Consider the following 23,997-nt stretch of genomic DNA (forward strand, 5'->3'; position numbering starts at 1 on the left):
ACTTTTCATGCATACTTCTGCAGTGACAATGAGAAATCAATCAGAATAAAAGAATGCTTCAAAAAATTGTTCTTTAGTAATAATTGGTATCTAGAATTTTAATAATTTAGAAAGTCACAAGTACTCCTGTACAACCTATCTAGCACTAGAAAACAATTTTTTTAATTGTGTTGATACTTTTTCCATTATGCTAATTCCATTGTTTTAATACAAAATGTATAATTTCTAATATCTGACATTTTATCTTCTAACGTGTATGCCCCAATCTTTATTTCATGCAATATATAATTTCTTGACATTGAAGGATAATTGTTGTGTTTCCTGGGCTGCGGTCTGTGGGAATTTTTCAATGTGATTGGCTGCTGACCTTGCGTGATGGCGTCACTGTTGCAGAATGCCTCCAGTTCCCCTTGACTTGGTGCCAGATTCAAATTAACATCGGGAAGGAGGAAAATCCACATCAGAGATCGTTGATGCTTATTTAGGTCTGTCTATAAACAGCGCTTCTGCCTTCTGCAAAGTGCTCCTGGTTCTTCCCATCTCCTGTTCTTGTACTGTGTTGACATTCATTTCCCATTTCCTGTTGGCTGAGCTTTGACAACTTAACATCTTCCAAGTTTTTGCACTCATTGGCACCTTTGTCATGGAGCTGGCATTCCCTAGCCCAAGTTGGAGGAGTTTGGTTTGCTGTGCCACATTTTCAGTGCCAAATAATTTGGAACTGGGAAACTGTATGTCACCTGCTGTACTGTATCTTGTAAGGATTCATGAGATAAGAGCCTGTGGTTATAATCTTTTTCTAGGTGTGATTGTTGCAGTTTTGGCAATGTTTTCTCTCGCTATTTTACTGTAAACTGATGACCTCATTGAATTCTTATAAATATATTCCTTGAATGAAATGGTGAGCCCAATACCTGACATATTCCCATTTGTCTTTGCGTACAAAATGTATTTTTTTCTTACCAATGGCTTCCAGTTCTTTCATTCTGTCTAGTAATCAGAGTATAAGATTATGAGGGATATGGGCAGGATAAGTAGGGAAGCAGCTATTCCTCTTGGTTGAGGGGGTCAATCACTGGAGGGGTGGGTAGTTTTAGGGTAAGGGGCAAAGATTTAGAGGCAACTTGAGAAAAAACCTTTTCACTCAGGGTGGTGGCAATCTGGAATAGAAATATTGAAGACAGGAGCAGGAGGAGACCATTTGGCCTTTTGAGGATGCTCCACCATTCATCATGATCATGGCTGATTGTCCAATTCAGTAGCCTAATTCTGCTTTCTGCCCATAGCCTTTGATCCCATTTGACCAAGTGCTGTATCTAGCCTATATCTAAATGCACAGCCTGAGAAAGATAAGGCTGGAAACCTTACAGTCTTTAAAAAAAAATTTGGATGAGCACTTGAAATATCATAACATGCAATTACGTGGAACAAGTGCTGGAAAATGGGATTAGCGCTCCTTTTGTGGTAGTTATTGTCAGTACAGACTCGATGGGCCAAAGGGCCTTTTCTGTGCTGTGAGACTCTGTGACTCGATGACTCTAAATAATGAAATAAAAGCAAAATACTGCAGATGCTGGAATCTGAATAATGAACTTCTATTTATATAGAGTGCTTCATGACTTCAGGTCATGTGGCCAGTAAACACACTGTGATGGTGACGTCAGTTTCAGCTCCCTGCTTCCTTAAATGGTCTTTTGCAGACAAACAAAAAATTTTTTTGAAGTGTAGTGGTGTTGCAGTGAATGTGTTGATGGTGGTGGTGTCCAGAACGAGGGGGTCGCAGTCTAAACATAAGGGCTATTATACCTTTTAGGTCTGAGATGAGGAGAAATTTCTTCACCCGGAGAGTGGTGAACCTGTGGAATTTGCAACACAGAAAGCGGTTGAGGCCCAAAACATTGTATGTTTTCAAGGAACTAGGTATAGTCCTTGGGGGCGAAGAGGACCAAAGGATACTTGAAGGAGGGGAGGAGGCGAATTCAGGCTATTGAGTTGAAGGATCAGTCACGATCATAATGAATGTTGGAGTAGGCTCGAATGGCTGACTCCACCTGATTTACATAAGAAATAGGAGCAGGAGTAGCTCTATGTGTTGCCTGAAGAGGGAAAAAGCAAGCAGTCAGCAAATATTGCAATGCTTCGATCCAGCTCCTGTTTTATGTTGATTTTCTGGCTTGTGTTATTCAGAACACTGAAAAATTCATCCCTAGTAATGGTTCATATTCATGCTGGAATACATTTCTAGAGGCATCAGGTTTCCTTGAAATGTGCCAGAGATGTCACTATTTTTATTTAGTGTAATGACTGCCCAACGCACTTCCTGTGCTTTTTGGATTCTCGCATTAATTTTGTCCACTACCCAACGATTATTAATCATTTAACAATTTAACGTGACAGGAGACCTTTTCACAATGTAAATGAGATCGGGGTTGCACCTTTCCTGAATTAAAAATTCATGAATTATTTTATTAGTTGCTGTGCTCGGTAATTGGCTGAAAAGTCCTGTTATGTTTCTAAATTGAATGCAGCAAATTATTCACAAGCTCATCCTCTCTCTCTCTCTCTCTCTTAACTAACTGAGGTCATGGTACACAATTTGAAGAACAAAAGAATGAACTGCCCTTCCAAAATACATCAGCATTCTGAGAGCTCCTTTCCATTTATTCATTTATTAAAAATGCCAATGACAAGGAAGGGAAAAATAGCCATTTTTCTGCTTCTAATTGCTATTCAATAATTATTGATGTAGTTGGATTGCTCCTGTGAACCATTTGCGTTCCACTTGAAATAGTCCCAACACCTGGGGGTGGGATTTTCCAGCCGCGTTCGCCCCAAGACCAGAAAATCCTGCCCAAGGTCAGTGCACCTCTGCATGGTCCATGTCTGCGTGGGTTTCCTCCGGGAGCTCCCAAACAGCACTGTGGATGTACCCGCACCACATGGTCTGCATTGGTTCAAGAAGGTGGCCTTGCCAGCATTTTAATTGCCCATCCCTCATTGCCCTTGAAAAAGCAATGAGCCATCTTCTTGCACCATAGAAAGCATTCTTTCTAGTTGCATCAAGCTTGGTATGTCTCTTGCTCTGTCCAAGACCACAAAAAAACTACAGTGTGAACAAAGCCTAGTGTGTCACACAAACCAGCCTCCCATCCAGTGACTTTGTCTGTACTTCCCGCTGTCTCGGAAAAGAAGCCAGCATAATTAAGGACCCCATGCACCCCGGACGTTCTCTCTTCCACCTTCTTCCATTGGGAAAAAGATACAAAAGCCTGAAGTCATGTAACAACCGACTTGAGAACAGCTTCTTCCCTGCTGTCTTCTGACTTTTGAATGGACCTACCTGTATTAAGTTGATCTTTCTCTGCACCCTACCTCAGCGAGGGCCAAAGGGCCTGTACTGCACTGTAATGTTCTGTGTTCTAGCTATGATTGTAACACTACATTCTGCACTCTACTGCTCTATGTATGGTTTCCTCCCATAGTTTGAAAGACATGTTGGTTAGGTGCACTGGCCATACTAAATTCTCCTACAGTGTATCCGAACAGCCACTGAAGTGTGGCAACTGGCAGATTTTCACAGTAACTCCATTGCAGTGTTAATGTAAGACTACTTGTGACCAATAAATAAACTGTATTTTTCCCGCCTAATATGATTCCTGTGGCGGGTGGGACAGGAAAATTCCACCGCTGAAACCTCTCATCAAATGCAGCTTCCTTCTCTTGCATCATCCTGATGAATCCATATTAATTGTTCTCTGCGGTTTTAGCAAATTGTCAACAAATATTTTTTATTAGTTCATAATTAAAATTGCTTGTATGAAAAAAAAATTCCGTCTTCATGAACCACCTAATTCCATTGGTCTTGTGCACCTACACAGACACAGGAAATTGTGCATTGAACCTCTTTATTGTCTTTCCACTAAGTGCGTTATCTCATTCGTTTTTTGCTCTCCCAGAAGGGGAGGTGATGGCCTAGTGCTGTGATTGCTAGGCTATTAATCCAGAAACTCAGCTAATATCTTGGGGACGCGTGTTCGAATCGCGCCATGGCAGATGGTGGAATTTGAATTCAATAAAAAAATATCTGGAGTTAAGAATCTATTGATGACCATGAAACCATTGTCGATTTTCAGAAAGACTCATCTGGTACACTAATGTCCTTTAGGGAAGGAAATCTGCTTTCCTTACCTGGTCTGGCCTCCATGTGACCCCAGAGCCACAGCAATATGGTTGACTCTCAACTGCCTCCCTAACGGCAGCTAGGATTGGGCAATGAATGCTGGCCAGCTAACAATGCCTATGTCCCACCAATGGATTAAAAAAACAACTTAACTGTGCTAAATTCCATCTACTGCCCATTTCTCCTACATTTCTATTATCCTTCTCACTCTTTTTTGCCAAGCTCCCTACTGCCCCCAACACATTTTGAGATCATTTTATCTATCGAAGTCCAAATCTTCTGTATACGAGGGATGTGAGAAACAACTTTTTTACACAGTGGGTGGTGATGGTCTGGAATGTGCTGCCTGCAAGGTTTGCCTCACATCCTTTAAGAAGTACCTGGATAAGCACTTGGCATGTATCATTCAAGGCTGTGGGCCAAGTGCTGGTAAATAGGATTAGGTGGAAGGTCAGGTGTTCCTCGCGCGCACATCGGTGCAGACCCGATGAAGTGAAGGGCCTCTTCTGCACTGTATGGTTCTGTATACTGCGAACAAAAGTGAATGCAGCACTGCCACAGTGCTCTTCTACCCCTTCTGCAGTCAAAGTAACGCCCTAACTCTTTTTGTTTACTGTCTGTCAATTAATTTCCTCTCCATGTTGCTAAATGTTCTTCTCCATTCACTTCAGTGAAGTTAGAATCTGGAAAAAAAAGTCGCAGACTCATCCGAGATGAATATCCTCTGATTAAACAATATATATATAGGCTGAATGGTATATAATACATGTTGATCATTAGATGAAAATCATTCCATATGATATTATTTCAACATGTGTCACCAGTAGTTTAAACATGACACATTCGCATTCCTCATTCGTGAAAGCTAGCTGTACCTACAGCTTTTGTACCCTTGTGAAGCCAACCATTAGCAGTGTAAATCCTGACTCCTTAGTTATATCTGATAATGCTCTAAAGATTATTAGCCAAATGAAACAGAAATCAATGTACTCATGTCCTTCGAATCAGCATTCACGTGTTCCCTGCTAGTGTATTTTTTTAACCAGCTGGCAAATAATAACATCAGGAGCACTAAACTGATGCCACCCTCCCAAGTTCTAGATGTCACGGGGGGAGGAGATGGCCTCGTGGCACTATCGCTAAACTATTAATCCAGAAACTCAGCCAGTCTTGTGGCAGAAGTGGCGTTCCTCAGGCCTCAGTGCAGGGACTTTGCTGTTTGTAATATATATACAAATGATTTGGAGGAAAATGTAACTGGATTGATTAATAAGTTTGCGGATGACGCAAAGGTTGGTGGAATTACGGATAGGGATGAGGACCATGAGTGGATACAACAGGATTCAGATCGTTTGGAGACTTGGGTGGAGAGATGGCATTTAATCCGGACAAATTTTTGGCAAGGTCTAATACAGATGGGAAATATACAGTAAATGGCAGAACCCTTAAGAGTATTGAAAGCCAGAAGAATCTGGGTGTACAGGTACACAGTCACTTAAAGTGACGATGCAGGTAGAGAAGGTAATCAAGAAGGCATATGGTATGTTTGCCTTCATCGGCCAGGGCATTGAGTTTAAAAATTGGCAAGTCATGTTGCAGCTTTACAGAACCTTAGGCCGCAGTTGAATATCGTGTTCAATTCTGGTTGTCACACTACCAGAAGGATGTGGAGGCTTTGGAGAGGGGAAGGAAAGATTTACCAGGATGTTGCCTGGTATGGAGGGCATTAGCTATGAGGAGAGGTTGGAGAAACTTTATTTGCTCTCACTGGAATGGTGGAGGTTGAGGGACGACTTGATAGAAGTCTCCAAGATTATGAGGAGCATGGACAGAGTGGATAGTCAGAAGCTTTTTTCCAGGGTGGAAGAGTCAATTATTAGGGGGCATAGGTTTAAGATGCCAAGGGCAAGGTTTGAAGAAGATGTATGAGGCAAGTTTTTTATACAGGGCATGTGGGTGTCTGGAACTCACTGCTGGAGGAGGTATTGGAAGCAGATACGTTGGTGACTTTTAAGGGCTATCTTGACAAATACATGAATAGGAAGGGAATAGAGGGATTTGGTTCTCAGAAAGCAGTGGTGGTGGGGGGCTTGGAGGGCTGAAGGGCCTGTTCCTGTGCTGTAATTTTCTTTGTTCTGGGGAGCAGTGCTTGAATCCTGCCACAGCAGCTGGTGGAATTTGAATTCAGTAAAAAGTATCTGGAATTAAGAATCTACTGATGACCATGAAACCATTGTCGTTTGTCAGAAAAACCCACCTGGTTCACTAATGTCCTTTAGGGAAGGAAATCTGCCGTCTTTATGTGGTCTGGTGTACGTGATTCCAGAGTCACACCATTGTGATTTACTCTCAATTGCCCTCGGGCAACTAGAGATGGGCAATAAATGCTGGCCAGCCAGCGATGCCCATGTCCCAAGAATGAATTTAAAAAAAAATCATCTTGGCTCAGTGTGCAACTGAGAAATCACTGCATTATCAGACATGCCATCTTTCAGGTGAGATGTCAAACTGAGGGCACATTTGCCTTTTCAACTGGATGTAAAAGACCCAAAGCACAATGTGGCAAAAGGTAGCATCAGCGCCCTGACCAATATTTATTCCCAATAATAGGTTATCTGGCTGTTCTCAGCTGATGGTTGTTATTGGCATCTTATTGTGCACAAATTGTTTGCTTCATTTGGCTGCACGTCGACAGTGATTAAACTTTTGTACTAATTTCTTTGTTGTAATTTGCCCTGAGACATATCAGGTATGCAAAAGGCACAATAGAAACCCAGGCTTATTCTTCATTTCTTCAGTACTGTTGAAAAAATAGACACGCTCAGATTTCACGTAGCCTGTGTGTGAGCTACTCCAAACACTGGGCCCTGTTTTACCATTTTGACTGTAAGTGCTGAGCAGACTTGAAACTGGGAGTGTTTCAGATCTGATGTTTAGACCCGTTCTCAGACGCCCCCATACGCACTCTGCCTGCAAAAATATCAGTGAGTCCGAATCGCGCTGCAGATGCCTGTGAGCGGGGCTTAACGCACCCAAAACCCTGCAGCTCCGATCAGCGCCTCCAACTGCGCATGTATAAGAAAAAAAAGATAGAAAGATGCCACGTCCCTCCCGGGCCGAATAATGTCTCCCCCTGGCCCCCACAGACATTGCCACACCCCCACCCCATTATTGACCACCCCCCTGTCACCCAGATGGATCACAGGCAGAGTGACAGCAGGCCACCACCACCACCCCCCCTCCCACCAACCAATCTTGAGCAGAGAGCTGTCAGACACTCAGCACTTACGTCCTCACAGACTGGAGTGCCTGAATCAGACTTGTATGTTTCGCGCCGCTTGTGAATGGTTGAACATGGTGGTAAAGGGGGAAGTGCCAGTAAAATTGGGCGTGCAGTTAAGTCAATTTAAATGCATTTAAGTGTTGTCGTGCCTGTTTTGGGTGCGGTCCATTTTCGGCCCTTGGTAAAAAGGGAGCCAGCGGGGAGACGGGTGCAGATTGTGCTACTTGTCTCACCTGTGACCTTACCAAGTTTTTACACCTGAAAGTGGGCACAATGCGATGATAAAATTGGACCTATTATGTCCAATGTTAGATGTGATTCTGTGATTGGACAGCACCTACTAAACAATTCTGAGTGTGCTGAGAATTGTCAAGTTCACAGTGAGCTCACCTATATGTGCTAGAAACCAAATGTATTCACACACAGGGCCCTGTACTTTACAGACAGAACAAACATGTCCACACGTTGTGCCTTTTTCAACTAAATAGAAGCTTAAAGAAGTAATTTCCAGGATCGCTTCCCCAGGGCAACGCCTTGACCACAACCTGCCTAATCTGAATTCTAACAGAACTGGGCAGCTAACTGTTCCATGCTGCATTCACCATGGCAACGTTTCCACCAATCAGAATCCATTTGTCTCAGCATTCAGCACTCTTTTCTCATGCAATATAAATTGTTGTTCCCCCAGTATGGTTGGATAATTCTTGTGAGCTACCCTGATTGGTGCAAGATGCAAAGCTTTGAGAGTGCTTCTCTCTTTTTCAGCAATGGTGAACTTACTTTATTTCATCTCAAATGATCCTCCTTCATTTACTTGCTTTCAAAACTGAGACATGTGTTCATTTTCCTTCCTGTCCTCATACCTCTGTCTTCTGACCCCAGGTATCCCAGATATTATCCTCTTAATTATTTCTGCCCATTGTCCAAATGTCCAAACGAAGTATAACTAAATTATAAGCAAATAAAAAGTGCATGTAACAACAGAGTTGCAAAATGCAGAGAACTGCGTTGTTTCTGGCTGGGCCAGAATAAAGGATCCCTCATTGCCCTTGGACCAAGTGGCCTGCTAGGCCATTTCAGAGGGCAGTTGAAAGTCAACCACATTGCCCTGGGTCTGAAGTCAGATATGGGCCAGACTAGATAAGGATGGTAGATTTCCTTCCCTAAAAGACATTAGATGGGTTTTCCAGACAATCAACATGGTCATCAGTGGATTCTTAATTCCAACTTTTTTTTATTGAATTCAAATTCCACCATCTGCTGTGACGGGATTCGAACCCGGGGCCCCAGAATATTAGCTGAGTTTTTGGATTAATAGGCTAGCGATAATACCACTCGGCCATTGCCTCACCAAGTCTAAGTTGAAAGTTTGAGTCCACAATCATTGAATTAATCCAACATAATGTCTTAAAATTGCTGCTTCAGTATGAGAAAATAAAGGATCAAACTAGTAAAGAACCTATTTTGGACTAAAATTGGGAAGTGCTTATTCAGGTGAGCGCCGAGTCCTTGCAAATATTTTCAAAGAAGAAGCAAAAATCCAGGAGTCGTTCAAGTGAGGGCATTACTATTGTCTCCTATGGAATAAAGATCCAGGCGATGTCAAGTGATTTTCCTTATCCTTCTGTCCGTTTCTTGTCTGAAGGAAACCTGTCTGACTCACTTGAGGCATTGCTGTGCTGTCTCATTGACTTAAACATAGTATTTGGCAGATACACGTGAAACATTCTCCATATACTCAAGAAAATTACCTTCGCTCTTCAAGATTGGAATGCCACTTCTGTTATGGGTGCTCTATGTAAGAGATATCTTGCTAAGTGTGAAGTATGCTAAGGTTTGAGTTACACTCGACAAACTGTCTGACAAAAATAAAATTAACTTCAAACAGGTTGTCAGTGGACATCTGACCTGAACTGAAACCTGCCCATTAAACCTTGAGATATCAGTTTATTTAACAGGCGCAGATGGCTTATAAATCATTCATGATTCTGTTGTTTGAGATATGACCTGATTTATATTGATGCCTAATAGGATGGTTTCTATTTACTTTTAATGAAATCAGAAAAGAATAACGTGCAGCACAATCACATGTGAATTTTGTTTCCTCTGCTGTGATTTCAGTTGGTGAAAGGTTTCCCTAGTCATGTACTGTCTCATAGAAACATAGAAAATAGAAGCAGGAGTAGGCCATTCGGCCCTTTGAGACATTGTGATCATGACTGTTCATCAAATTCAGTACCCTGATCTTGCCTTCTCCCCCCATGTCCCTTGAATGCTTCAGCCCCAAGAGCTATATCTAATTTCCTCTTGAAAACTCATTGGCCTATTACGTAATTATTGAGATAGAAACTTGTGCAGAGCTAACCATCTCGCCAGTCATTGTGCCCTTCAACTGACTTTACCCTGACAGTGGTTGAAGTGGACCGTGAGCACCAAGCCTAAATAGCAGCTGGAAATTCAGCCCATCTATTCATTACTCTGGAACTACCAGTTAGCTGCACATTTTATTCACTTTCAGAAGGATGGGAAGCTGTTTCTTTCTCATCTCGGGGAGATTTCTCTTCTGCATTCTGTGTATTTTTTTAAAGAACGGCTTCTTAAAAAAGGTACAACCTTAGATGTGATTCCATGATTGGACAATACTTGCTAAATATTCCTCAGGGTGCTAAGCAGTACGCTGACAACCAATTTCAGATTGATTTTGATTTCATTTCATTTTTTCAGTTGATTTGATTTATTATTGTCATTAGCATGCAGTCTTGCGTGCTGTACAGATAATGCATACTGTTCATAGAGAAAGAAGTGAGAGAGTGTTACAATCAAAGCTAGGGTGTAGAGAAAGATCAACTTAGTGCAAGATAAGTCCATTCAAAAGTCTGATGGCAGCAGGGAAGAAGCTGTTCTTGAATTGGTTGGTACGTGAACTCAGACTTTTGTATCTTTTTCCCAATGGAAGAAAGTGGAAGAGTATGTCTAGGGTGCGTGGGGTCCTTGATTATGCTGGCTGCCTTTCTGAGGCAGTGGGAAGTGCAGATAGTCAGTGGACGGGAGGCAGGTTTGCGTGATGGACGGGGCTACATTCACGACCCTTTGTAGTTTCTGGCGGTCTTGGGCAGAGCAGGAGCCATACCAAGCTGTGATACAACCAGAAAGAATGCTTTCTGTGGTGCATCTGTAAAAGTTGGTGAGAGTCGTAGCTGATGTGCCAAATTTCCTTCGTCTTCTGAGAAAGTAGAAGCATTAGTGGGCTTTCTTAACTATAGTGTCAACATGGAGGGACCAGGACAGGTTGTTGGTGATCTGGACACCTCAAAACTTGAACCCCTCAGTTGTGCTCACGGTATAGCGCATTTACGTGGACTTGAAGCTACATATATAAACACACAGGGCCCTGTTCTTTGCAAGCAGAAAGAACATGTGCATATACTGTGTCTGTTTCAACTAAACAAACTATGTGACAGATATTTGCTGATTCATTCCTCAAGGCAATGCCTTGAAAAGTCAGGATACAGCCTGGCTCAGATTTCAAACAGTGCTTGACAGTTATCGATTAATGGATGCCTTCTCCATGGCAATGCCTCTGCCAATCAGAGTCCGCTTCCCACCAATCAGCATTCTCTTCTCATGTGGTAAAAATTGTCGTTTTCCCCTTATGCTGTTATTCTTGCAAGTGTTCTGATGAGTGCAGGATGAAAAGCTTCGACATGTCTCTCTTTCATTAGCAATACTCAAGTTCTGTATTACCCAATGACTATTTGTTTACTATGCTGTTGTGCTTAGTGCACCGAAAAAGACTTTCCCACAAATCCACCCCCATGCACCCAGCCCCCCTCCCATGCTTATGATCCAAAATGGTCTGTGAGAGTAGATAAATGAAGCAGATTGGAGATTAACTTTGAAAAGTGAATTGGGTTTTTATTTGAGAAGGAAGAATCTGCAGGGTTATGGGGAGGTACAGGGATAGGGGCAGTACTTGGATAATTCTTTCAAAGAGCTAATATGAGCAGCGTGGGTCTAGTAACCACCTCCTGTAAGGGAGGTTCTGTGAAATGGCCTCGTCTTCTCTGGGGAGAAGGGTGAGTGGGAACTGGCTTTTGAAGATGAGCAGAGCAAGGCCAAGGTCATGACTTGGGTAAAGAGCTCCAAGATTTTGGTTCAGTAACCATGAAGGATGGTGGTACCTGCCCAAGTCAGAATGGTGTGTGATTTGGAACCTGCTTTCCTGTGATCCTAAATGGCAGAACTCACGAGTTTTTGTTGCTGAAGGAGCCTTGCCAGTGTACTGCAGAGCTTCCTGTGAGCTGTGTGTACTGCAGCCGTGCTATGCCAGATGGAGGGATTGGATGCTTATGCTAATACACAGGTTGATGATCATGTCTAACCACTTTGTCCTGGATGGTCATCATTTCCATTCTCTTTTTCTTCCATAGATTTAAACATGGAATTTAACCCCTCGGATCATCCCCGTGCTAGTACAATGTTCCTCAGCAAGTCTCAGACAGACGGTGAGTAGTCTTTTAACTCTGAAGTACCGGTGACTCCATTAGGGTTATGTGTTGCTTGACTGAATTTTACCACACATTAATAAATATGATGTTCTGTAAATACACGCAATAAGATCAGTTTGGTTTAATCTCCAAATAAATTTGGTCAATTTAAAGTTGCCTCTTTTCCTTGCTTTTACTTTCTCAACTGCAATAACGTACTCCCCACATGACCAGAACAGCATTGAGGTAACTCCAAATGTGACATGAGCATACTTTATACAGCGCATTGATCTGTGGGGAGACCCATCTACTATTTGTCCCATGCAGAGTGACTAGCATTTCAGCACAGTGCTGAGAGAGTGCTGCCTTTTTGATGAAAAACTACATTGAGGCCCCACTTGTCTACCCACTCAAGTGAATGCAAAAGATCCCATGAAGAAGAACAGGGGATTGTCTTGGTATGGTAGATGTCACTTGTCCTTCAAGCACTATCTCCCCGCCCACCACCCAAAACAAATTCTCTGGGCAATCATTCATTTGTTGTTGTTGTGTGAAAGTTAGTTCCTACATAAGAAATATGGTGGTACAGTGGTTAGCACTGCTGCCTCACAGCGCCAGGGACCCAGGTTCGATTCCTGACTTGGGTCACTGTCTGTGTGGAATTTGCACATTCTCCTGTGTCTGCATGTGTTTCCTCTGGATGCTCCAGTTTCCTCCCACATCCAGAGATTTGCGGGTTAGGTGGATTGGCCATGCTAAATTGCCCATTATTGTCAGGGGGACTAGCTAGTGTAAATGCATTGGGTTATGGGGATAGGGCCTGGGTAGGATTGTTGTTGGTGTAGACTCAATGGGCTGAATGGCCACCTTCTGCACTGTAGGGATTCTATGATAACACTTCAAAAAGCACTCCCATTGTTTACAATGCTTTTGGAGTATCTGAGGAGGTGATAATGCTCTAGATCAATGGAGCATTTTTACTATTGACAAATTATGTGATGGTTGAGTTGTGTTCTCGGGTAATTTTTATCTTTCAGATATGAAGATGTTTAATGGTAATTCTGTTCCTCATCCATCAGCCACGCCACTTAATTGAGATGAAGTTGCGTAATTAGCCAGGCCTTGCCTGAGCAATGCTTGAATTATTCAAAAGAATAGGTGACTGACTGCAACATATCTCATGTCTCTGTTCCATAATAGGCAATTTGACATTGATTAGACAATCTAACAAAATGCATCAGAGGGTTTTCAGAAGTGGCAAATGGACTAACAATAGTACGTGGCTTTAATTAACTATCCTTCCAAAGAAAGGTGTTCTATTATATTGTACCACATTGTTATTTAAGTCTTAAAAGAGCTGGCATGGGGATATGAGTAAAAACGTTTTTGCTCGGTGTTGTGGGAATCTGGAATGCACTGCCTGGGAAAGTGGCTGAGACCAGAAACCCTGCAACCTTGAATAAATATTTGGATGAGCACTTGAGATATCGTACTCAAGGATATGGGATAAACTGTGCGAAAATGGGTTTCGCTCGCCTTTATTGGTAGACATTCCTGGTGCAGACTCAATGGACCAGAAGGGCCTCTTCTGCACTGTACACTCCTATGTCTCTTATTCTATAGTAAAGTTTAAAGTTATGTGGGTGGCATAGTGGTTAGCACTGCTGCCACACATCACCAGGGACCCATCGGTATCGATTCCTGACATGGGTCTCTGTCTGTGCAGCATCTGCACGTTCTCCATGTGTCTGCATGGATTTCCCCCGAGTGCTCCGGTTTCCTCCTACAGTCCGAAAGACTGGTTAGGGGCATTGTCCATGCTAAATTCTCCCTCAGTGCATCCGAGAAAGCGCCGGAGTGCGGCAACTGGGGGATTTTCACAGTAACTTCACTGCAGTGTTAGTCTAAGTCTACTTGTGACACTATTAAATAAGTAGTTAATGGACCAACAACCAGCTTGCTTCCACTAACAAGCCTTTACTGTTGCTCTATTTATGTTTAAGAGAATGGAGGCCATTCAGCCTTGGATCAGGTAAACTTTCGAGGATTTATTTGTTTTATTTTTGAATAATGACACAGCTAATGCCGCCAATTTATTTTCCTTGTTTGCACCCCATCCTCGACCAGTTCGAAGGTTGCTAAAAAAGCACAGGAAAGACAGCTTTGAGTTGTTTTTTCTGTGCCAGGAATGAGGGATCTGCAGGCAAACGCCTTTGCTTTTGGGTTTGTTAAAAGAAGTAATGCAATAGTTCTACATCCAGTGTAGCTGTGTTCCTGAAAAGTGCAAATTTAAATGCAACAACGTTTAGCTATCAGATTTTCCCTTTGCAACTAATATAAAAGCTGTAATTAAGTCCTGTCTTGTCAGTAAGAAATTTACTGACACAACAGTAAATTCATCAGAAATTCACCTTTGTTGTCAGTAAGAAACTTTCATCTTAAGATGAAATACTGTACAATATTAAATTCCTATATTTGTTTGAATTCATTTTATTTTACAGGAAATAAGAGTAACCTTTCTACTTACCACCTTTTAGAATCATAGAACCCTACAGTGCAGAAGGCCCATCGAGTCTGCACAGACCACAATCCCACCCAGGCCCTATCCCCATAACCCCATGCATTTATCCCAGCTAGTCCCCCTCATTGCCAACACGCCTAACCCGCACATCTTTGGACCGTGGGAGGATACTGGAGAATGTGGAGGAAACCCACGCAGACATGGGGAGAATGTGCAAAATCCACACACTGACCCAAGCTGGCAATCGAACGTGGGTCCCTGGAGCTGTGAGGCAGCAGTGCGAACCACTGTGCCATCATGCCGTCTGCCTGTTTGCCACATCCCAGCTCCTTAATCTTTGTAGTTTGCCGCTCATCCTGTTCACCAGCTCAACCACTTTCTGACCCTCCCGCTCGCCAACACTTCTCACTCGCCGACCCTCCAGATTCCTCTTGTTTGCAGCTTCCCTCAGGTGGCTGAGGGGTGAAGCAAGTGAGGGAGCGCGAAGAATTGTGGGCTGGGGGAAGAGTGTTGAACAGGAGTGCCAGCGAGGCAGTGAGCGGGAAGGTCACGGAATGAGAGGGTAGGAGAGCAGACAAGGTAGTGAGCAGTTGTGTTGGCGAGTGGAAGGGTTGGGGAGCCGGAGAGGCAGCGAGTGGGAGGGTACAGGGACAGGGGAAGCACTGAATTGGAGAGTAAGGGAGAAGTGGCTCCAAAATGGCACTGATTGGGTCACATGACACAACATCAGATCCAGCATGAAACTAAAATCTTAATCCAGACGCTGGTGCACATCGCCGCCATATAGTAGCCACATTAGTTAAGCAAAATGACTTGACTCAGGGCAAATTGCAAAAAAGGACTTTATGGCGATTATGCGCTCAGCTTCAAGGCATTGATAATTTACCTTCCGCGACCTTTACCTTTTTCGTTTGTAGTAATTTCCATTAGCTCAGCATTCCGGAGATTGCTGTCTCAATGACAGACGACCACAGTCTTTTCCCAGAAGCTGGCTGTTTAACTGCATGTAGGCAAAGGGGTAAAGGCAACTCGGAGGTCAGAGCTACTCTAAGAACGAACCATGATCATTGTGATCCCTGCGTGAACCCACTCGTGCTGGGGAATTGTGAGCTCAGAGCGAATTCAGCAGTTTTCCAGAGAGACCAGTAGCAGGGTCAGACTTTGCAGCAGCCAGGTAGTGGAATGGTGTCTGCAGCTACACAGACTTAACTGTATGGCCCTCAGTTCGCTTAGCCGTGCCAGAAGGTGACAGCTCAAATTCCAAACCTGAAGGAATGAGAGGGTAAGAAGTTGATTGGCATTCATAACACGTTTCGCAGAGTTAAAGCCGAGAGTTTAACAGTGGGTTATAAAAGTAAACTTCAGGAGAATGGCAAAATGCCATTTTCAGGAAGTTAGTGGGAGTGGTGCAACTCGAACAGTAACTTGTGAATATGCACATTTAGTCACGTATCTGCCCCATGCCTGAAGTTGCTGTATCATTTACCCGTAACTAACAGCAGGCAGTGCTAACTTTGTCTTTACTTTGATCATAGGTTCTAGCCCATTGCCTTTACATTAGAAATGAAGTCCTCAGTATAAGATTTGATTTATTATTGTCACAAGTATTAATATACAGTGAAAAGTACTGTTTCGTGTGTGATACAGACAAAGCATATTGTGCATACAGAAGGCAAAGAGAGAGTGCAGAATGTAGTGTTACGGTCACAGCTAGAGTGTATAGAAAAGTCAACTTAATACGAGTTAGGTCCATTTCAAATGTCTGATGGCAGCAGAGAAGAAGTTGTTCTTGAGTCGATTGGTACGTGTCCTCAGATTTTTGTACCTTTTCCCCGATGGAAGAAGAGCGTATGTCCAGTGTGCACGGGGTCCTTGATTATGCTGGCTGCTTTTCCAAGGCGGCGGGAAGTGTAGACAGAGTCAATGAATGGGAGGCTGGTTTGCATGATGGACTGAGCTTTGTTCACAATCCTTTGCAGTTTCTTGCAATCTTAGACAGAGCAGACTTTACAAAACACAGTAACTCAGTTACCTTTTTGATGGACAGTGTATACTCTAGATGCTTCATTTCTCTCCCTCACCTTTCATTCATACAAATTCTTTAGATATTGGGGACAGTGGTGTATTGAGTTAGGATATGTTAAGGTACAAGAAGATATGAATGGATTTGTGGAATGGACGTGGACGTGGCAAATGGAGGAAGGTAGTAGCATTGTGGTAATGTTACTGGACGAGTAACTAGAAGCCCGGGTGATTACAGATACACAAATTAATAACACAAGAATACAGAGCAAACCAAGCACGGGACTGAATCGAAAAACCCAGAATATATTTTATACTTGCTTTGTCCGAGGTAGACCACACTTGGAACTACTGTTGTCAGTCTAGTTTCCAAAGTAGAGAAAGTATGTAAGAGTCACGAGGACGATATTGGTACTGAAAAGCTATGCATATCAGGAATGGCTCAGTTGATTAGGGCCCTTTTTGAATTGGCTGGTTAGCTAAAATGGAAAAAAATAGAGTTCTTATGAGCAAAGGATGGATTGTGGATCTAGCTGAATAGCACTTCAGCGTGCCAGCCTGGATTGGATAGGCTGAATGGCCTCCTTCTGTGCTGCAATTATTGTGTGTTTATTTTCCCGAGGAATGAGCAGGCTGAGGGATGAACTGACAGAGGTCTCCAAGATTATTTAAGTGTTGACGGGGCAGCGGTAGAGAAAATGTGCCTTGTTGTGGGGGGGCGTTTAAAAACTAGAGGACACAAATATGAGATAGTCACTAATAAATTTGAGGAAATTCAGGCTAAACTACGCAGACTGGTTAGAATGTGATATGCATTATCACCTAGTAATTTAGTTCAGGTGAATAGTGAGGCTATGTGTGGAGCATAAAAGCTGGCACGTGCCAGTTTGGCCAGAAGCCCGGTTTGTGTGCCATAAACTCTACATGCAGTGTTCTTTGAAGCCTATAAATTAGGAAAATATTCAACTAAATTGAAAGCAATAACTATGAAGTTACACACCTGAGGTGTATAATTATCCTTCTTTACCTTATGATCACTAATAACCAGTCCTGGTCCCTCCATGCCAATGCTATAGTTAAGAAAGCCCACCAACGCCTCTACTTTCTTAGCAGACTAAGGAAATTTGGCACGTCCACTACGACGCCCACCAATTTTTACAGATGCACCATAGAAAGCATCTTTTCTGGTTGTATCACAGCTTGGTATGGTTCCTGCTTTGTCCAAGACAATAAGAAACTACAAAGGGTTGTGAATGAAGCCCAGTCCATCACTCAAACCAGTCTCCCATCCATTGACTCCATCTGCACTTCCTGCTGCCTCGGAAGAGCAGCCAGCATTATCAAGGACCACACGCACCCTGGACATACTCTCTTCCACCTTCTTCCGTTGGGAAAAAGATACAAAAGGCTGAGGTCATGTACCAACCGACTTAAGAACAGCTTCTTCCCTGCTGCCAGACTTTTGAATGGACCTACCTCATACTAAGTTGAGTTTTCCCTCCACCCTAGCTATGACTAACACTACATTCTGCATCCTCTTCTTTTCTTCTCCTATACGGACTCTACAAATGGTATGTTTTTGTCTGTATAGCGTGCAAGAAACAGTATTTTTCACTGTATTCCAGTACATGTGACAATAATAAATCAAAGCAAAATGTTTTTACTGCCCATAACAATTGGTAGTCCATGAGCCCACCCTTCAACTGATTTAATAGGGGTCAAATCAGATGTAAACAAAGTTTATGGTTTATAAATTCATCAAATATTGCACCCATGATGGTGACAGTGAGGGACAATTTGAGAATTTAAAAAAAAATACTTGCTGTGGTTTGTAAATGTAGCACCAGTGCCCATTGTCAGTTAAGTAGAAGTATATACTAAAATGCATTGTTCCAGCCTCTGAAAAACACGTACATAATTAGTCCAAGAGCCCCTGTGTAACTTGCTGATAAGACGTTTAAACTGAATTCCATTGTGTTGGAGGAGCAGCTTTGAATTTATGGTTCTGCCAAAATGCAGAAATGATTTGCCACAATTTACTTTAAATGATTTATGTAGAATACACGGCCTTTAGGACATTTGAAAATGTGACTTGAGTTTATTTGGTAGGCAAAGAGGTGGAGAGATACAAAGTGTACTGTTCCAAGCTATTTCATTTAGAAGATTGCTGTTTTATATTCTCAATAATGGGACAGATTAAAGAGCTTAAAATACTCTGTTTACACAGTCTGAGCAACAGCAGATGAGTAAATAATTGGATCAGCGTTTGCAAAGCAGAGAGTGGGAAGCTGGAGTGAAATACAGTGCACTTTGTGATTTATCCTTAATTGTATTGTTATTTTTCATAAATCAGACTTTCAACTTGCAGGAAAATCTTCACTAAAATCATGTATTTAAATTTATACTTGGGTGGCGCAGTGGTTAGCACTGCTGCCTCACGGCGCCAGGAACCTGGGTTCAATTCCAGCCTTGGGTAATTGTCTGTGGAGTTTGCACATTCTCCTCGTGTCTGTGTGGGTTTCCTCTGGGTGCTCCGGTTTCCACCCACAGTCCAAAGATGTGCCAGTTAGGTGGATTGGCTTTTTCAAATTGGCCCTTAGTGTCAGTGGTCTAGCAGGATAAATATGCGGGGTTATGGAGATAGGGCCTCGGTGGGTTTGTGGTTGGTGCAGACTCGATGGGCCAAATGGCCTCCTAAACTGCAGGGATTCTATGCTAAAATGGGATTGATCTTCTGATTATGACGAGCAATGAATTAAATGTCACAAAAGAGTAGAGGAGTCAGAAACCTAAACATGTTCCTTTCCGTCCAACCATTTTCTGTACAAAACTGGTGTCGCTGCACTTGGAGTATTGCGTACAGTTCTGCTCGCCGCATTATAAGAAAGACGTGGAAGCGTTGGAAAGGGTGCAGAGGAGATTTACCAGGATGTTGCCTGGTATGGTGGGAAGGTCTTATGAGGAAAGGCTGAGGGACTTGAGGTTGTTTTCGTTAGAGAGAAGAAGGTTAAGAGATGACTTAATTGAGGCATACAAGATGATCAGAGGATTAGATAGGGTGGACAGTGAGAGCCTTTTTCCTCAAATGGTGGTGGCTAACATGAGGGGACATAGCTTTAAATTGAGGGGTGATAAATAAAGGACGGATGTCAGAGGTAGCAAGAGGGTGGTAAGGGCGTGGAATGCCCTGCCTGCAGCAGTTGCGGACTCGCCAACTTTAAGGGCGTTCAAATGGTCATTAGATAGACATTTGGATAATATTGGAATAGTTTACATTAGATTAGTGCCACTGGTTGGCGCAACATCAAGGGCCGAAGGGCCTGTACTGCGCTGTAATGTTCTATGAATATTCTAAATCATTGCAGGTTTATGTTTGTGCTGGAGTTGGTAGAAGGCTTGGTATCATGTATTAGTCAAACAGCCTCTAACTCATAATGAGCGTACGCAGCTTGGAATTGTCAGAAATTATTAAAAGCTTCAGTTTTAATGGGCTCCTCTTAAAGTCTATTTATTATTGACAAGGTGTCTAGGAATGCGGGGTTCAGTTCCAGTACTCGCGTGACCCAAGACTGGCTAAATTAGTCTGGCCTTTACTGTACCTCGGCTCCTCCTGCTTCCACGTGGCTCAGTACTTCATCGAGCGGTGCTGCCCCGACTGCAACTCTGCTCAACATCCAGGAGGTTTTTAAGTGGATTTATGATGAAGCTGTGTGGCTGCCACTCTGTGACTATTCTTGCTGTGCTGTGCTGCACTTCACAGGAAGTCTAGCCTTGTCCCACGTGCCTGGAGAGCAGTTTTTATGTTTCAGGATGGAGTAGTGTAATTACAGCTCTGCGTTTATGACGATGATTTGGTTAAGGTAGTCACAGAAGAGGCATATTGCACACGCAAACATACTGGCTACCTGTGATTTGCTCCTTAAAGCATAACGTCTGCCCATAGGCAGAGTAAGCCTTGTGAAAACATTGCTTTCCTAATTTTATAGAATCACAGCTTTTCCTTCGAATGATTTGATTTGATTTATTATTGTCACATGTATTAAGTATTGCTTCTTGCGTGCTAGACAGACAAAACATTCCATTCATAGAGAAGTGCACGAGAGAGTGCAGAATGTAGTATTACAGTCATAGCTAGGAAGTAGATAAAGATCAATTTAATGCATGATGGGCCCATTCAAAGGTCTGACAGCAGCAGGGAAGAAGTTGTTCTTGAATCAGTTGGTACGCGACCGCAGACTTTTGTATCTTTTTCCGAATGGAAGAAGGTAGAAGAGAGAAGTCTGGGGTGCGTGGGATCCTTAATTATGCTAGCTGCTTTGCCGAGACAGCGGGAAGTGTTGACAGAGTCAGTGAATGGTTCCACTTATCGATACGTGCCATACTTTTTCTCTCCGCTGGCAGTAAAAGAAATCGGCCAGAATTTTACCAGCACGTCTGACCGAGACTCGTAAGATTGCACTCCAGGCTACAGAAAATGCTGTTCTGCAGGGCGGACGTGCTGTTAAAATCAGGGCCTTTGTATTTAATTATAAAACTAAAAAGTAAATGAACAGTTGACCTGTATACTTCCTGAACTAAACTCAGTGAGTATGGCCCTCAGAGTAAGCACACTTGAATTTTATTACCCGGCCCAGCAGGAATGGTTTTGCGAAATTGGGTGGAATGACAAGATTGAAAATATGGTGCTGTACATAATGAGGGAATGCATCTGGCCTTGCATGATAATTTACCTTATTATGGGCACACAGCCTCAAAGCAAAAGCTTTTTGCAACTGAAGGGGGTTCGATGCTAGATTTTCTTCACAGGAAGAAAGTTATTTTCCTGATGATTCACGTCAATATTCAAATATGCCGTGGATGCCACAGCACCTGGATGACTAACAATGGGTGTACACACATCTGCAGCTATTTAACTGCAATACTTAGTAATTTTGTTTTTTCTTGTGATAGATCCTTGTGGGGGTTGGGAAGATTTGGAGCACTAAAGTTTATTTTTGAACTGTTTGGGTGGGCACAGCCTATCGAATTGGGCCCCGATTGACAGCAGCTCCGTTTCTATTTACCCACCTGGGGTATCACCGCCACCGAGGTGGACTATCGGCAGTGGCTGTTCTGTGAACCAAACAGGCAAAGCCGGCCTGAGGGTTTTTCATTTCTTTCCCACGACTGCTTTCTGACTTCAGCAGTGAATTTAATAGAAGGTTTCAATTCCATCGTACGCAAAACACAAGTCCTGTGCTCAGACAGAGAGATGACGAGAGGACCTAAAGCAGTATGCGGCACAGTGGGTTAGCACTTGCTGCCTCACAGTGCCAGGGTCCCGGGTTTAATTCCGACCTTGGGTGACTGTGCAAACTCCATGCATCATTCTCCCCGTGTCTGTGTGGGTTTCCTCCCACAGGCAAAACTGTGCAGGTTGCGTGCATCGGCTAGACGAAATTGTCTCCTACTGTCCCAAAATGCATAGATTAGGAGAATTTGTGGGATAAATACATGGGGTTACAGGGATCGGGCCTGGGTGAGATGCTCTGTCAGTCGGTGTAGAATCGATGGGCCGAATGGCCTCCTTCTGCATTGTAGGGATTCCATGTACTTGTGTGAGTTACTGCTTGATTTTCTCTGCCTCTTGTTTGATAAAGCTCCGGCAAAGTGTTTTGCAATGTTAATGGTGCCTTACAAATACAAGTTATTCTTCTTTCAAAGTGTGTGTGTGGTGATACTTTGAGCACAGGAATTCACAATGTAGCAGCACCAGAAATCGAGAAACCTTCTTCCAACTTTTTCTCTGGTCTCATGGATGGCAAATTGTTGTGAACTCAAACCAGCCTTCCATTCATTGACTCTGTCTACACTTCCCCCTGCCTCAGAAAAGCAGTCAGCATAATCAAGGACCCCACTCACCCCAGACTTCTCTCTTCCATCATCTTCTGTCTGGAAAAAAGATACAAATTTCGAAGGACATGTACCAAACGACCCAAGAACAGCTTCTTCCCTGCTGCCATCAGACCTTTTGAATAGGCCTACCCTGCATTAAGTTGATCTTTCGCTACACCATAGCTTTGACTGTATACTACAGTCAGGCTAGCTGGTAGAAGACAGAGGGTGGCGGTTGATGGGAAATATTCAACCTGGAGTTCAGTTACAAGTGGTGTACCTCAGGGATCTGTTTTGGGGCCACTGCTGTTTGTCATTTTTATAAATGACCTAGATGAGTGGGTAGAAGGATGGGTTAGTAAATTTGCTGATGACACCAAAGTCGGAGGAGTTGTAGACAGTGAGGATGGATGATACAGTTTGCAGAGGGACATAGGTAAGCTGCAGAGCTGGGCTGAGAGGCGGCAAATGGAGTTTAATGCGGAAAAGTGTGAGGTGATTCACTTTGGTAAGAGTAACAGGGGTACAGAATATTGGGCTAATGGAAGGACTCTTGGTAATGTCGATGAGCAGCGAGATCTCGGTGTACATGTGCATAGATCCCTGAAAGTTGGCACCCAGGTTGATAAGGTTGTTAAGAAGGCGTATGGTGTGTTAGCTTTTATTGGTAGAGGGATTGAATTTTGGAGCCGTGAGGTCATGTTGCAACTGTACAAAACTCTGGCGCGGCCGCACTTGGAGTATTGCGTACAGTTCTGGTCGCTGCATTATAAGAAAGATGTGGAAGCATTGGAAAGGGTGCAGAGGAGGTTTACCAGGATGTTGCCTGGTATGGTGGGAAGGTCTTATGAGGAAAGGCTGAGGGACTTGAGGTTATTTTTGTTAGAAAGAAGAAGGTTAAGAGGTGACCTAATTGAGGCATACAAGATGATCAGAGGGTTAGATAGGGTGGACAGTGAGAGCCTTTTTCCTCGGATGGTGACGGCTAACACGAGGGGACATAGCTTTAAATTAAGGGGTGGTAATTATAGGACGGATGTCAGAGGTAGGTTCTTTACTCAGAGGGTGGTAAGGGTGTGGAATGCCCTGCCTGCAGCAGTTGTGGACTCGCCAACTTTAAGGGCATTCAAATGGTCAGTGGATAGGCATATGGATAACATTGGAATAGTTTAGGTTAGAGGGCCACTAAATTGGTTCCACTGGTCGGTGCAACATCGAGGGCCGAAGGGCCTGAACTGAGCTGTAATGTTCTATGTTCTACGTTCTGCACTCTCTCCTTTCCTTCTCTTATGGACGGTTTGCTTTGTCTGTATAGCATGCAAGAGGCAATACGTGAACATAGAACAATACAGCACAGTACAGGTCCTTCGGCACTCGATGTTGTGCCGAGCTGTGTCCAAACCCAAGATCAAGCTGTTCCACTCCCTATCGTTCTGGCGTGCTCCGTAACTGCTTGAGAGTTCCTAAAGTGTACGACTTCACTATCACAGCAGGCAGTGCATTTCACACCCCAAAATATGTTTCACTGTATACCCAGTAAATGTACATCTTGCACAATAAGTCCAATCAAGATTCTTCTACAGCTGAACCCATGCAGACATGGGGAGAACATGCAAACTCCATGCAGTTA

The 23,997-nt window shown here is 43.2% G+C and overlaps 1 protein-coding gene across 2 annotated transcripts in view; it reads left to right on the plus strand.

The window, feature by feature from the left end:
- Nucleotides 1-23,997, plus strand: part of ccny (cyclin Y) — a 235,335-nt gene that overhangs the window by 161,318 nt on the left and 50,020 nt on the right. For both annotated transcript variants that reach the window (XM_080212423.1, XM_080212433.1), the window contains exon 2: nt 11,894-11,968. In XM_080212423.1, coding sequence (XP_080068549.1) covers nt 11,894-11,968 — 75 coding nt within the window. The remainder of the gene's footprint in view (nt 1-11,893; nt 11,969-23,997) is intronic.

This window comes from Carcharhinus amblyrhynchos, chromosome 2, assembly GCF_965287045.1.
Source record: "Carcharhinus amblyrhynchos chromosome 2, sCarAmb.v2.hapA, whole genome shotgun sequence".
Classification (NCBI taxonomy): Eukaryota; Metazoa; Chordata; class Chondrichthyes; order Carcharhiniformes; family Carcharhinidae; genus Carcharhinus; species Carcharhinus amblyrhynchos.